This window comes from Vombatus ursinus, unplaced genomic scaffold, assembly GCF_900497805.2.
Source record: "Vombatus ursinus unplaced genomic scaffold, bare-nosed wombat genome assembly UNPS02015012.1, whole genome shotgun sequence".
Taxonomy (NCBI): Eukaryota; Metazoa; Chordata; class Mammalia; order Diprotodontia; family Vombatidae; genus Vombatus; species Vombatus ursinus.
In genome coordinates, this window is record NW_020954790.1 from 1,264,764 (window position 1) to 1,278,702 (window position 13,939).

General features: G+C 54.4%; 1 protein-coding gene across 1 annotated transcript in view; it reads left to right on the plus strand.

Moving 5' to 3' along the window:
• BCR (BCR, RhoGEF and GTPase activating protein) overlaps window positions 1-13,939 on the plus strand; it is a 74,065-nt gene that overhangs the window by 27,511 nt on the left and 32,615 nt on the right. The window contains exons 2-3 of the mRNA XM_027845712.1: window positions 12,859-13,022; window positions 13,683-13,787. Of these exons, the coding sequence (XP_027701513.1) occupies window positions 12,859-13,022; window positions 13,683-13,787 (269 nt within the window). The remainder of the gene's footprint in view (window positions 1-12,858; window positions 13,023-13,682; window positions 13,788-13,939) is intronic.

Genomic DNA, 13,939 nt, shown 5'->3' on the forward strand with positions numbered 1-13,939 from the left:
GGTGCTGCAGAGGTGAAATGGACCAGAGGTGCTGCAGAGGTGAAATGCATCAGAGATGCTGCAGAGGTGAAATGGACCAGAGATGCTACAGAGGTGAAATGGATCAGAGGTGCAGCTGAGGTGAAATGGACCAGAGATGGTGCAGAGGTGAAATGGACCAGAGATGCTGCAGAGGTGAAGTGGACCAGAGATGCTGCAGAGGTGAAATGGACCAGAGGTGCTGCACAGGTGAAATGCATCAGAGATGCTGCAGAGGTGCTGCAGAGGTGAAATGGACCAGAGGTGCTGCAGAGGTGAAATGGACAGATCTTGGCACCATATTGGATCTGGGAATGAGAGAGAGTGAAGAGCTGGGGATGACTCCTAGACTGGGAGCCAATGGATGGGGAAAATGTGTGTGTATGCATTCATATGGTTTAGGAGAAAAGATAATGAGTTTGGGTTGAAATCAGGGGTCTAGTTATAAGAAAAAGAAATATTATTGGAGATGTTTTGTCTGGCCCAGGGGTGTTTGAAGAACTGTCCCACATTTTGAGAAAGGAGAGACCTTGCTTTGCTTGTAGTTGAGACAGACCTGGGAACAGGGTTGGTCAGGGGAGCCCTGCCCCCGTGTGCAGCTTGTGGCCTGGGTAGCCTCAGGAGGGTGGAGGCCTGAGGCCTGGAGCCTCCATCAGGGGACCACTACCAAGGATGTGGAGCGTCCCTGTATTGGGATCATTGGGATAGTCAGACCAGTTGCCTGGGCAAATTCTAAGCTCCGAGATTCAGCTTGTGGGTCTTAGCTGGCTTGAGCCCAGCCCCGATGCCATGGGTTACCTGAGCCTCCTCCCCACCTGTGTTCCAGGAGAGCATCTGAGCATCGCCCTGCCTGGATTGGTGTCTCTTGGAGAGACCAGGGTGTAGCCTGTCCTTGTTGGCACTCTTTTGACTTGGGTAAATGAGCTAGATGGAGGATCCTTGACCTAGTGTAGTCTTAGGAACAGTCAGGGGGCCCTGAGGACATTGGCTGGCCATAATAGCGAGCATCTACATAGCATAGGGACAGGTAAAGCCTTGGTACCTCAGGGGAGCTGAATGATTGTATTGTCTGGAGGAGCTGGTGGCACCAGAGAGCATAGAGTGCTGGGCCTGGAGTTCTGCCTCGGGTATTTCCTAGCTGAGTGACCCTGGGCAAGTCATATACCCTCTATCTACTCTCCCCTCCCAGTTACATAGCATTTAAATCTAGAGAGTTTTCCAGCTCAGAAGAGTATCTGTCCCTACTGGGCAAGTTTGTCATTGCATCTCTTTGAAACAGACTTGGTCACCACCATGATCTCAGTGCATTTTCCCCTTCCTGACGACTGTGGTGCCTCGCCCATACCTGATGTTTCTGCGGTGTTGTGGGGGCTTCCGGCACACCAGCTTTAGCTGTGTGGACTGTGATCGCTTGAGATCCAGAGATGGAAGTTTTCCACAAGTTTATCATCTTACTGCAGTTTAGCCGTGCTGGATTCAAAGCAAGGTGTGGCTGGTGGCTAGCGGGCTCCCTCTGGGGGAACCTGCCCAGGTGGACCGCTGCCCCAATCTCTGGCATCTGGGAAGCTGCAGAATTCTTTCTGCTGAAGAGAAAGATCAGAATCTTGTCCCTGTGCTTGGGAAAGGAGAGGCGTCCCAGCGGCGAATCTGAGAGTGACCATGGGATCCAGGCCCTCCCTGAAAGGAATCCCTGGACAGCCCCTGCCCAAAGGCTGACCAGCCTTTGCTCCAAGCCCACCCCTTCCCTAGCGGCGGCTGCCTGTCCTTACCCCCTTCTCACTCCTGCTTCTACCTGTGGGCCCCTCCCCCACTGCCACAGCTCTCAAGACTCTTGAAGAAGGCTAGTAATGATAGCTAGTATTTATGCTGCGCCTACTGTATGCCAGGCACTGTGCTAAACACTTTTTACAAATATGATCTCATTAGATCTTCACCTGGGAGGAAGGTGCTGTTATTCCCATTTTACAGATGTGGAAACTGAGGCAGACAGAGGTGAAGTGGGTGCCTAGGGTTATACAGCTAGTGTCTGAAGCTGCTTTGAACTCCTCCTGTCTTCCTGACTCCAGGCTGGGCACTCTGGCACCACCTAGCTGTTACAGCCCCCTTCAGTGTTCTCTTTCCCAGGATAGACACAGGATAGACATGGCTCGTTCTTTCCATGTATCTTTAAAAGTCCCCCACTCTGGGTCCTTTCCCGGCCCAATTGCCCTCCTCTGGACACTTTCTCCCTCCCTCTCTCTCTTTTTTTTTTTTGACTGTACTATGGATATTTAAATGTTTTTTACTTTCTTTTTCTTTTAATTTAGTATTTTATTTTCCCCAAGTTACATGTAAAAATGATTTTTAACATTCGTTTTTAAAACTTTGAGTTCTAAATTTTCTCCCTTCCTTCCCACCCCCACCTTTAAGAAGGCAAGGCAAGCAATTCTATATAGGTTATGCGTGTGTAGTCATGCAAAACATTTCCATAATAATCATGTTTTTTAAAAAAAAGACAAAAAAACTCAAGAAAAATAAAGCAGAAGACGTATATTTCAATCTGCGTTCAGACCCCATCAGCCCTTTCTCTGGGGATGGACGGCATTCTTCATCCTGAGTCCTTCGGAGTTGTCATGGATTGTTGTGTTACTGAGAACAGCCAAGGCACACAGCTGATCATCTTGCAATGTTGCTGTTACTTTGTACACAGGACATTTCACTTTGTATCAGCTCCTGTCAGTCTTTCCAGGTGTCTCTGAGAGCTGCTGCTCATCATTTCTTATAGTACAATAGCATTCCATCATAATCCCATACCACAACTTGTTCAGCCATTCCCCAGTTGATGGGCATCCCCTCAATTTCTAATTCTTTGCTATAAATATTTTGTACATGTAGAATCTTTTCCTTTTTTTTTCTATCTTTTGGGATACAGACCTAGTAGTGGTATTATGGATAGTTTTATAGCCCTTTGGGCATAGTTCCAAATTGCTCTATGGAATGGTTGAATCAGTTCACAACTCCACCAACAGTGTATTAATGTCTCATTTTTCCCAAGTCCCCTCCAACTTTTGTCATTCACCTTTTGTGTCCTATTAGTCAATCTAATAGATATGAGGTAGTACCTCAGAATTGTTATATTTTGCATTTCTCCAATCAATAGGGAAGTAGAACATTTTTTTCATATGACTGTAGATACCTTTGATTACAACTTGTCATATCTTTTGATCATTTATCAATTGGGGATGGATCTTATCTTTATAAATTTGGCTCAGTTCTGTATATGTTTGAGAAATGAGACCTTTATCAGAGAAACTTGCTTCAAATTTTTTTTCACAGTTACTATTGCTGTCTTTCCCTTCATCCTATTTCCCTCCCCCTGTTTATTCTATTCTCTCTCTCCTTTCACCTTCTCCCTCCTCAAAAGTGTTTTGCTTCTCACTACCCCTTCTCCCAATTTTCCCTCCCTTCTCTCATCCCCTTCCCCTCCTACTTTCCTGTAGGGTAAGAGAGATTTCTTTCTTTTTTTTTTTTAAGGCAATTAGGGTTAAGTGACTTGCCCAGGGCCACACAGCTAGTAAGTGTCAAATGTTTGGCCTGAGGCTGGATTTGAGCTCAGGTCCTCCTGACTTCAGGGCTGGTGCTCTATCCACTGTGCCACCTAGCTGCCCCTATAAGAAAGAAATCTATACCCAATTGAGTGTGTGTGTTATTGCCTCTTTGAGCCAATTCTGATGAGAGTGAGGTTCACTCACTCCCCCCTCACCTCTTCCCTCTTCCCCTCCACTGTAAAAGCTTTTTCTTGCCTCTTTTATGTGAGATAATTGACCCCATTCTACCTCTCCCTTTCCCTTTCTCCCAGTACAATCCTCCCTCCCCCTTTAATTTTATTTTTCAGATATCATCCCTTCATATTCAACTTACCCTGTGCCCTCTGTCTATATATACTCCTTCTAATTACCCTAATAATGAGAAAGTCCTTATGAGTCACAAATATCATCTTCCCAGTAGGAGTGTAAACAGTTTAACCTTATTTAGTCCTTTATGATTTCCCTTTCCTGTTTACCTTTTCATGCTTCTTTTGAGTCTTGTATTTGAAAGTCAGATTTTCTATTCAGCTCTGGTTTTTTCATCAAAAAATGCTTGAAAGACCTTTATCTCATTGAATATCCCTTTTCTCCCCTGAAGGATCATACTCAGTTTTGCTGGGTAGGTGATTCTTGGCTGTAATCCTAGCTCCTTTGCCCTCCAGAATATCATATTCCAAGCTCTTGATCCCATAATGTAGAAGCTGCTAAATCTTGTGTTATCCTGATTGTGTTTCCACAATACTTGAATTGTTTCTTTCTGGCTGCTTGCAATATTTTCTCCTTGACCTGGGAACTCTGGAATTTGGCTATAATGTTCCTAGGAGTTTTCATTTTGGGATCCCTTTCGGCAGATGATTGGTGGAGTCTTTCAGTTTCTATTTTGCCCTCTGATTCTAGAATATCAGGGCAGTTTTCCTTGATAATTTCTTGAAAGATGATGTCTAGGCTCTTTTTTGATCATGGCTTTCAGATAGTCTAATAATTTTAAAATTATCTCTCCTGGATCTATTTGCCAGGTCAGTTGTTTTTCCAGTGAGATATTTCATACTGTCTTCTATTTTTCCCATTCTTTTGGTCTTGTTTCATAATTTCTTGATTTCTTATACAGTCATTACTTTCTATTTGCTCTATTCTAGTTTTCAAGAAATTATTTTCTTCAGTGAGCTTTTGGACCTCCTTTTCCATTTGGCCAATTCTTCTTTTTAAGGCTTTCTTTTCCTCATTGGCTTTTTGGACCTCTTTTGTCATTTGGTCTAGTCTGTTTTTTAAGGTGTTATTTTCTTCAGTATTTTCTTGGTCTCCTTTACCAAGTCATTGACCCCTTTTTCATGATTTTCTTGCATCACTCTCATTTCTCTTCCCAATTTTCCCTCTACTTCTCTTACTTGATTTTCAGAATCCTTTTTGAGCTCTTCCATGGCCTGAGACCAATTCGTATTTTTCTTGGAGGCTCTGGATGTAGGAGCTTTGACTTTGTTGTCTTCTTCTGAGTGTGTGTTTTGATTTTCCTCATCCGCATAGTAACTTATTATAGTCTGAATCGTTTTCTGTTGTTTGCGCATCCTCTCAGGCCATTACTTGACTTTAAGTTTTTGTTAAAGTAGGGCTCTCCTTCCAGGGTGGAGGGCACACTGTCCCAAGCTTCAGGGGTTTTGTGCAGCTATTTTCAGAGATATTTCTAGAGATCTGTAAGTTTTCAGTTCTTCCAAGGTGGTATGATCTAAGGAGAGGTGTTTACTACTCTTCTGACCTGTGCTCTGCTCTGTGAGCGACCACGAGCACTATTTTCCACCCTGGAACTGTGATGAGAGTTCCCCCCACCCACCGTGGCTCCAAGTTCTGCTGTGTTAGTGCTCCTCCTCCCAGGACTACCACCTAGGACTGCCGCCTGGATCCGAGTATGGGCAAAGCAACACAGTCCTGCCTTGGTGCTAGCAAAAAGACCCCTGTAATTTTCTTCTCATCTTGTCCAACCCCCTTACTGTCTGTGGGCTGAGAACTCCGGAGGCAGCCAGAGTCATTGCTGATTCAATGGCTCTCAAGGCCTGCTCCTGGTTTGCTGGGGCCCGGCCCGCGCTGGACTGCGCTCCACTCTCACCCTGATGCAACAGATCTTTCCTGTCGACCTTCCAAGTTGTCTTGGGTGGGAAATTTGTTTCACTCTGTCTTTTTGGGGGTTCTGCTGCTCTAGAATTTGTTTAGAGTCATTTTTAAAGGTATTTGGAGGGGTTTGGGGGAGAACTCAGGAGAGTCCCTGCCTTTACTCAGCCATCTTGGCTGCACCTTCTGGACACTCTCAAATGAATGAGGGAATGAATGAATGAATGAATGAAAATTGACTTCTAGAAATGGATGCAGAATGCCAGTGGAGATGTGACAAGGACAGAAGCCAGTGGGATTTTCCCATACCTCATCATGGACGTTCTGATCCACTTAATGTAGCCCCACAGCCTGTGGGATTTTCCTGCCTGCCGCATCCCACTACTGACTTATACTGAGTTTGAGGGCCGCTCAGCCTCCCAGATCTTTTTCAGAAAGACAGCAGTCTGACCACACCTCCCCATCTGGTCCCTGTGAGGTTGGCTGATTGGCCTGGAAGACCACGAATAAATGGCAGTAGGGCAAGGGGGCAGTGGGGTCGGAAGTGGAGGACACCGTCCAGCCCAAATGGTCAGCTGTAAAGGTCAGGACGATGAAGCGAGCCAGGGTGGGGACCCAGGAGGAAAGCTGAGGAGGAGGAAGAGGCAGAATCCTGAGGGAGCCCAGGTAAGGATGATGAAAGCGAATGGAAGACTGGCCCTGGGGGTCCCTGATCTGGGGTGGTGTGGTGGGTTATGGGGGTATCTGAAGGGGCATCGGCGTGTTCACGGAAGGGAGACTGAGAGCTCCGAGCTCCTGGAGAAGGAAGAGAGTGAGTCACCTGGGAGGTGAGATAGTGACGTTGAGGGAGGATGAGGGAGATGGCAGGTAGACATGAAAACTCACTGGCCTGTGCTTTACAGACTGTTCTCTTCCCATTTCTGAGGATGGGGACAGCACTGGCCCCTTCCTGGTCCTGTGGCTCTTCTCCTGCCCTGTGGCCCCTCTCCGGTCCCGTGGCCCATCCTCCATCCTGTGGCCCCTCTCCTGTCCTGTGACCCTTCATTGGTCCTGTGGCCCCCCTCTGGTCCTGTGGCCTCCCTCTTGTTTTGTGGTCTATCTTTAGTCCTGTGGCTCCTCTCTGGTCCTGTGGTATCTCTCCCGTGGCCCCTCTCTCCCGTCCTGTGGCTCTCTCGTGGTACTGCAGTACCTCTCCTGTCCAGCGGGAATCGTTCTCACCCTGGGGCCCCACTCACGTCCTGTGGCACTTCTCTCCTGTTGTGGCCCCTCTCCTGCTGTCCACAGTCTCTCAGTTATGTGCCCTGGGGGTGGCTCAGCAGGCCTGCCTGCCAGTGTTTTTGTGCTCTGAGTGAGGCTCTCTTCCACCTGGGTCACCCAGGGCAGCTCAGCTCAGGGCTTTGCCTCCTTCCTTGCTTTGAGTGCTGAGTCTCTGCTGAAGTCATTCTTGGCAGAGAGAAGGGAAGATCGAACAGTTCTGCCTCCACCCCGCCACCGTCCCCATTGGGCGTCCTGCCCGTCCTTCCCCTGAACCCCTTGAGCCCCCTTTCCCGCATCAGCCTGTGTCGCAGGCTTCCGTCCTTTCTCTTCCCCGCCTACATTCCTCCCTATTGCGAGAATCAGATCCAGAACAGAACGTGCCTTCGGTACCTCCTCTCCCCAGGCAGGTCAGGGGGGTGCTTCTGGTCGGGGGAGAGCCCTGGCACACGTCTGGATCCTTGAAGAGGCCTCCCTGCCAGGCTCGCCATCCGTTCCCCGATCCTCGTCTTTCCTTCCCAAGATGCTCGTGGGTCTCCCTCCTTTGGCCTTTGGCCAAATACTCTCCAGCCTCCTTTCCTAGGTTTCTCACATGACTAGGCCTTCTTAATAGACAATAGGCATCCCACCCCCACCCCCACCCCCTTACCTGCTCTGTTTTTTTAGAATAAAGTTCACCCACCCAGAGCCATGGCCTTGCTGTGGGTTTTCTCACACCAAGCCTCAGTGATGTTCAGATGTACCTCAGCATCGGGCGTGCGGGTCGGGGAGCTCGAGGGGTAGGGTAGGACTGACGGCCGGCTCCTTCCTGGGCTCTCGTCTCCTGGAACCTCTGGCTGTCTCAGCAGCACCTCCCTCCTTCTCTACGCTTGGTTCTGGTTTCTAGCTTGGTGGGTTCCGAAGCAGTTTCCTCCCTCCCTCCTCCTTTGGAGACTAAAGGTCGTTTGTCAAGGAGCTGACAAATAGGCGCTTTCAAAGCTTTGTGTGGCTGCCCCGTATCTCCATCTCTGCGCTCGCCCCCGCGAGCCCTCCCAGGAATAAAGAAGGAAGAGGGGCCAGAGCCGTGAAGCGCCCCTCATCTGCTGGCGGTGGGAGGTGGGGTGGCACTTGGGCGCTAGGCTTACGCCAAGTCCTCTCTCTTCTCTGAGCGCGTCGTCGTGTCTCTGTGTGTGTTGTTCTCACTTCTGCATCAGCCCTTTCCATCTTGGGTCGGCCACGCGCTGCCACAGTGCGCTGCCACAGTGCGCTGCCTGGCACGCCCCCCTCACTCTCTCCAGATTTCCTTGGGAGGAGCCTCTCTCCCCGGCTGCCGTGCCCCCGATGACCCAACCCCCTCTCTGCTAGCCCCTTCTTGGCCACTTCCCAACGCCAAGGATGTCCTTGCCCAGTGCCCAGTGCCCTGCCCGAGGAAGGTGCTTCTAGCTTCTCGCCAAGACTGCGTCCTTGGCAGTGGGCTTCTGGGTTCTCTTTGGCGGTTGGGTTGTGCCCACATGGGGACCTGGCATCTGCCTGATGGCAGCGCTCCCTTTCTTGTTGAGCTCACGCTAAGCCCCGCCCCATTTATCCCTTCTTCCCCGGGCCATGCTTTCTGGGTGATTCCCCGGAGGGTGAAGGGCTCCCTCCTCCTCCCCCGTCTTTCTTCCTCCTCCTCCTCCTCCTCTTCCCCTCCCCCCTCTCCCCTCCTTTCTCCCCTCCCCCTCCTCTCCCTCACTGCTATTCACATGTGTCACTTAGCCCTGGGTGTGTGGTTGTCCCTCCCTCCCCTCCCCTCCCCCACATATGCCAGCCCCCTGACAGAAGCAGTCACGTTTTCCTTCTGCTTCAGTCCTTAGGGGAGGCCTGGCTCTGGCTCTGAAAAGGAACCGAGTGATGTCTCTAATTACTCGGAGTGCTGAGAGTGCTCCCCAGCCCCTCCCTCACTGACCTCACAGATGGGGGGGCCCAATGAGGACAGTGGCGCCTTCACCCCTTCCCCCCCAGCCCGCCCCACTCTCCATGCCCCTAGAGACACCTGGCCATTTCTGCAGGCTTGCCTGGAGCCTCAGACACCTGCTACCTGGGTGACCCTGGGCCTTGACAGATGCCTCTCAGCCTCAGTTTCTTCATCTGTAAATGGGGATCATAAGAGCCCTTCCCTCCCAGGGTGGTTGTGAGGAAGACAGCAGATAATTAACACCTGTAAAGGGCTTCGCACACTGCCATCATTTGTTATTGCTCCCACACTAAATCTCTGGCCTCCTTCCCAAGTCCGAACCCCACCAGGCCCACTTCCCATTTTCTTTCTCTTTAGGCAGCTGCGGCCCCTGGCCCTGCTCCTGCTTCGTTGGATTGTCAGCTCCTCGAAGGCAGGGACTGGCCTTTTCCTCTTTTTTGTATCCCCAGCACAGGGCTTGGCACCCTATCGGTGCCTAATAAATGCTTATGATTGGCATTATTGATTTCTGGGGTTCATGCCGGGGCTGGGGCCCTGCTGCTGTCCTGGTTGGGAGGCGAGCTCTGTAGACTGACGGGCTTTGGGGTGTTGACAAGGCCATGCTCAGCCATCCAGCCGCCCTGCGTGCGCCGAGGTCCCTGGCCCAGGCTAGGGCCCTCTCTGCCTCACCATCACCTCTGCTGTCTCCATTTCCTCATGGGGTACAGGGGGCTGAATACTGCCCCCTAGTGCTGGGGGAGATCACAGCCCGGTCATTCCCAGGGCAATCCTCTTGGGGGAAGAGGCCGAAGGGCTCCTGTTTTTCCTCTGGATTTGGGGCGACAGGCTGGGCTCACTTGATTTCACCTGTGTGCTATTTTCAGAGAAAGACGCTCCTGGTACCTGAGGCTTGGGGGCCCCCCTGTGGTCAGTGGGGGAACCACATGTGTGAGGACACGGCAGAGAATGGAAGTGGCTCCCCACGTGTGGAGGGGCCACACCCCTCCTCAGAAAGAGTCAGAAGCAGGATTTGGCCCAGGTCTCTCAGGTCCCAGGCCCGAGGCTCTTTCCACCATGGCGGGCTGCCTTGTCAGTCCAAGGCCAGGGCCGGGGACCACACCTGGGCCAGAATTACTGCCCATTTCCCAGATTTCTGAGCTCCGCAGGCCCCGCAGGCCTGGGATCTATCCAGCCTTCTCTCTGTCCCACCCAGGTGACAGCAGCTGGTTCACATGTCAAGAGAGGCCAGTCTTGGACTCCTCTGCCCTGGCCAGACTGCACCTGCTGGGTTACGGTCACCTCTGGGTGCTCGGGATGCCGTGGAAAACGGAGGGAGAAGGCTAGAAGGCTGAGCCACGTCAGGGGAAGCTTCATGGGGGCCTGGGAGTGTTTGGCCTGCAGAAACCTGGGGGAGGGGGCAGGCACAATGCTTAAGTGTCTGGAGGATTGATGAGAACTGGAGGCTGGGGTAGAGAAGAGGCCAGGAGTGGGGGGGAAGTGTGGAGGTGAGATTGGGGCTGAGAGGAGGCCAGGCATGGGGGGAAGGTGCAGAGGAGAGGCCGGGGCTGAGGGGAGGCCAGGGTGGAGAGGAGGCCGGGGCAGAGAGGAGGCCAGGCGTGGGGGGAATGTGCGAGGAGAGGCTGGGGGCTCCTTGAGGACAGGGGCCAGGCTGGCTTTTACCTTTCTTTACATCCCTAGGGTTTGGCCCAGTTCCTAGCACATAGTAGGGGCTTAGTCAGTGACTGTCTGACTCCTCTTGGCCATTCGTGGCCCACCTCTTCCTTCACCAGTGTCAGCCTCTGTCCTGCTGGCCAAGTCTGGGCCAGTCTCCTTTCCTGACATTCAGGGCCCTCCTGGATCCGTCCTCACCTCCCCTTTTCAGACTCCTTGCCGCCCCCCTAACTCCGGTCACTCCTCTCCTCCAGAGCCTAGCTTGGGTGCTGCCGCCGCCTCGCCCCCCAGCATCACGCCTTCTGGTGATCTGGTGTCAGGGGGTCCTCGAGGGCTCCGCACAGCTCCATGGGGTCAGAGGAGCAGGGTCTGCCTGGGGAGGAGGGAGCTCCTCGGCACCGGACCGATCCAAGCATGGGGTCTCTCAGACGTGGCCGTGGAAGGGAGCCGGCCCGTGACCCTCCGGCGTCCCTCTCCCGTCTCCGGCTGTGTCCCTGAGGCCTGGAGTACCCGTCCTCCCCCGACACCCCCCCCAAGAAGGCCCCCCAAGCTGCTGGCGCCCTTGCCCCTTGCCTCTCCTGTGGAGATAGCTACGTGGCGGCCCTGAGAGAATGGGAGGGACTTGGCGTTGTCTTTGCGTGTCAGTGCGCCATGGGGTGGCTGCCGGAGTTGGTGTCTCGTGTGACGCTCCCCGGGGCCTCCAGGCGGCCAGGCTGGGGCTGTGTGGGGGAAGGGGCCGGGTGACTCGGACCTCGGCCCACCCCAGGGCTCTGCGTCTGAAAGGCCTTCCTGGGTGGAAGGCGAACGGACTGGTCGGCTTGGCTTGGCCCTGGCGGGCAGGCCTCGCGGAGCGCAGGGGCTGCCGCCCTCGCTCCACCCCACGGGGTCCGAGGCCCAGGCTGGACGTGCTGGTCGCCTGTGTGCTGGGGGCGAGCCGCGGGGCTGGGCTGGATTATTTCTGACATCTGGGGGGTCCCTGGGGGTGAGTGCCCATCATCATGGGTGTGGCTGCCTGGGCCCGGCCTCTTCATGCCGGAGATAACCCATAGATGGCAGAGAGGCAGCACCCCCGAGCAGCCGCGAGGCCGGTACGTCTCTGGGGGAAGCTGGTGGCTTTGGCCTCAGGCCCAGGGGCCCGGCTGGCTTGAGGAAGCTGGCACTGATGTCTGTCCTCCACCCTGGGGCTTGTCTCAGGGCCCGCCTCCTGACTGCCCCTCACCAGGGATTTTAGCTCAAAATCCTGAGTCCCCTACGGTGTCTGGGGTCAACCACGGGACCGTTGATTCAGAACTGGCAGGAGCCTCGGAGACCAAGGAGTTCACCCTAGCTGCTGCCTCCCGGGGAAGGTGCCACGTGGGCGGCCGGCTTCCGGCCTGGTCAGCAAGGGCCACGGTTACTGCCGTGCTTGTGAGGGACAGGAGGCCTGTGGAGCCCGGGCTCTCTATGGGATCTGTGGGAGGGCAAGGCGGGATCCCTTGTCTGCGCCCTAGACCCGTCTAAGCTCGCCTTCCGGGGGCCCGTCCCGGCTCAGCCGCTTGGCTGCCCGCGCCTAGAAGGGGGGGCCTGGCCGATCGTCAGCTTGTTTGCGCCCAAAGCTGGGTGGGGTCACGAGCGCCAGAGCATTGGCTCACCAGGACAGAGGGCAGATTCTTATTTTTAAAAAATAAACGTTTATTGAGAACTTGTGCTCCTTTCCCTCTTGGAGCCTCAGTTTCCCTACCCGTACAATCCGTTGGCAATCGTCAGAGCGGAAGTACAGAGCTAGGGCGTGGGGGCCGTCTCCACTTGAGGCAGAAATAGCAGGTTGAGGTGCGTCTGGGGGAATGAGGCCAGATGTGGGGAAGCCCCGTTAGGCTGAGGAGGACAGGCCAGGCCAGGGTCTGCCTTCTCTTCAGCCTCCTCTGGCCTCTAGCCAGGGGTGTGCATATAGTAGGTGCTTACTTAGTGTCCGTGGACAGGTAGATGGGCGGAGGCGGGCCGCTCCCCTAGAGGTGGCCGGCTCCCTCCTGAGCCTTTCCGAGCTAGGAAGGTGAGCAGCTGCCTGGAACGTGCCTGGGGTCCGTTGGAAGGGCGTGTGGCCCCCAAAACCACCTTCCTCTCTAACGCGCTTGGCATCAAGCTCAGCGTGGGGCAGTGGCTGCCCTGGCCAGGGTCGGCGCTGCCCGCCCTGGGAGTCCAGGGAGAGGGGACGGGTGCCCCAGTTGCCATGGGCGAGAGGCGTGAAAAGAGAAGCCAGGCACTCCCCGTTACCGATCGGCCCAGGGACACGCGCCTGCTGTGTGACCGCGGGGCACTCCCTCGACCTCTCTGAGCCCGCTTGCTTCTCTACTTGTGCAGACACGGCATTGGGCACCCCGCCAGGCTATGCCTGTGACGCGGACCACGCAGAGGAGCAGAGGCGCCAGCAGGAGCGGATGCCCTACATCGACGACTCCCCTTCCTCCTCCCCCCGTCTCAGCGGCCAGAGCAGGGCCTGCCGGGAGGTCCTAACCTCGGGAACGGTGAGTCCCAGCCGGCTGGGGGCCGTGGCCGTCGTGGCCCAGAGGTCGCTGAACTGGGCGAGCCTGGCGTTCTCTCCCCCCACTGCCCCTTCCATCCCCCACAGCCCTCTTTCATTGTGGGAACGAGCATTTATGTGATCTCTGCTATGTGCACGGTACTGGGCTAAGCAGTTTTTACACATATCTCATTTGAGCTTTGTGACAACTCTGGGAGGAGCCAGGTGCTATTATGACCCTCATTTTACACTTGAGGAAACTGAGGCAGGCAGTGGTAAAGTGCCTTGCTCAGAGAGGACGTGCCTGGGAGTCGATTTGAACTTGGGCCTTGCTGACTCTGGGCTGGGGGCTCTCTATCCACCGAGCTGCCAGCTGCCCCTGGGGTGGTGTGGGAGGGCTTGTTACCTTCTTTGGGAAGGGGAGCCATCCCTGGCCCCTCCCCAACTTTGGTTGGAAAAGTTCTAGGGATGGGGAGTGGGTTCCTAGGGGGTTGACACGCCCCATCCAGGAACACTGGCCCAGGGAGGTGTGCTTGCTAGCCGACAGTTTCACAACGTCCATGTTCTCTTTCCTAACGAGGCGGGGTTCCCGTGGCCGGACTCTCACTGCTGACCTCGTCTGCCCCTGGCCGTGACCTCTCCTCGGCTGTGTTTCTTCCCATAGAGTGAGCTGGACTCGGAGAAGGGCCTGGAGATGAGAAGATGGGTCCTGTCTGCCATCCTGGACAGCGAAAAAACCTACTTGGGACACCTGGAGGCGCTGCTGCTGGTAGGAGCGGAGGCTGGGCTGGCTGGCTGCGGGCGGGGCCGGCTGCGGGCAGGGCCAGCGTCCACCCCTCGGGGAGCCATCTGGAGCTGCCTTTAATCAGCGCTTGGTGTGTGCAGAGGCCCCGGAGCACCTGCCTGCGTTTATTCAGCGCT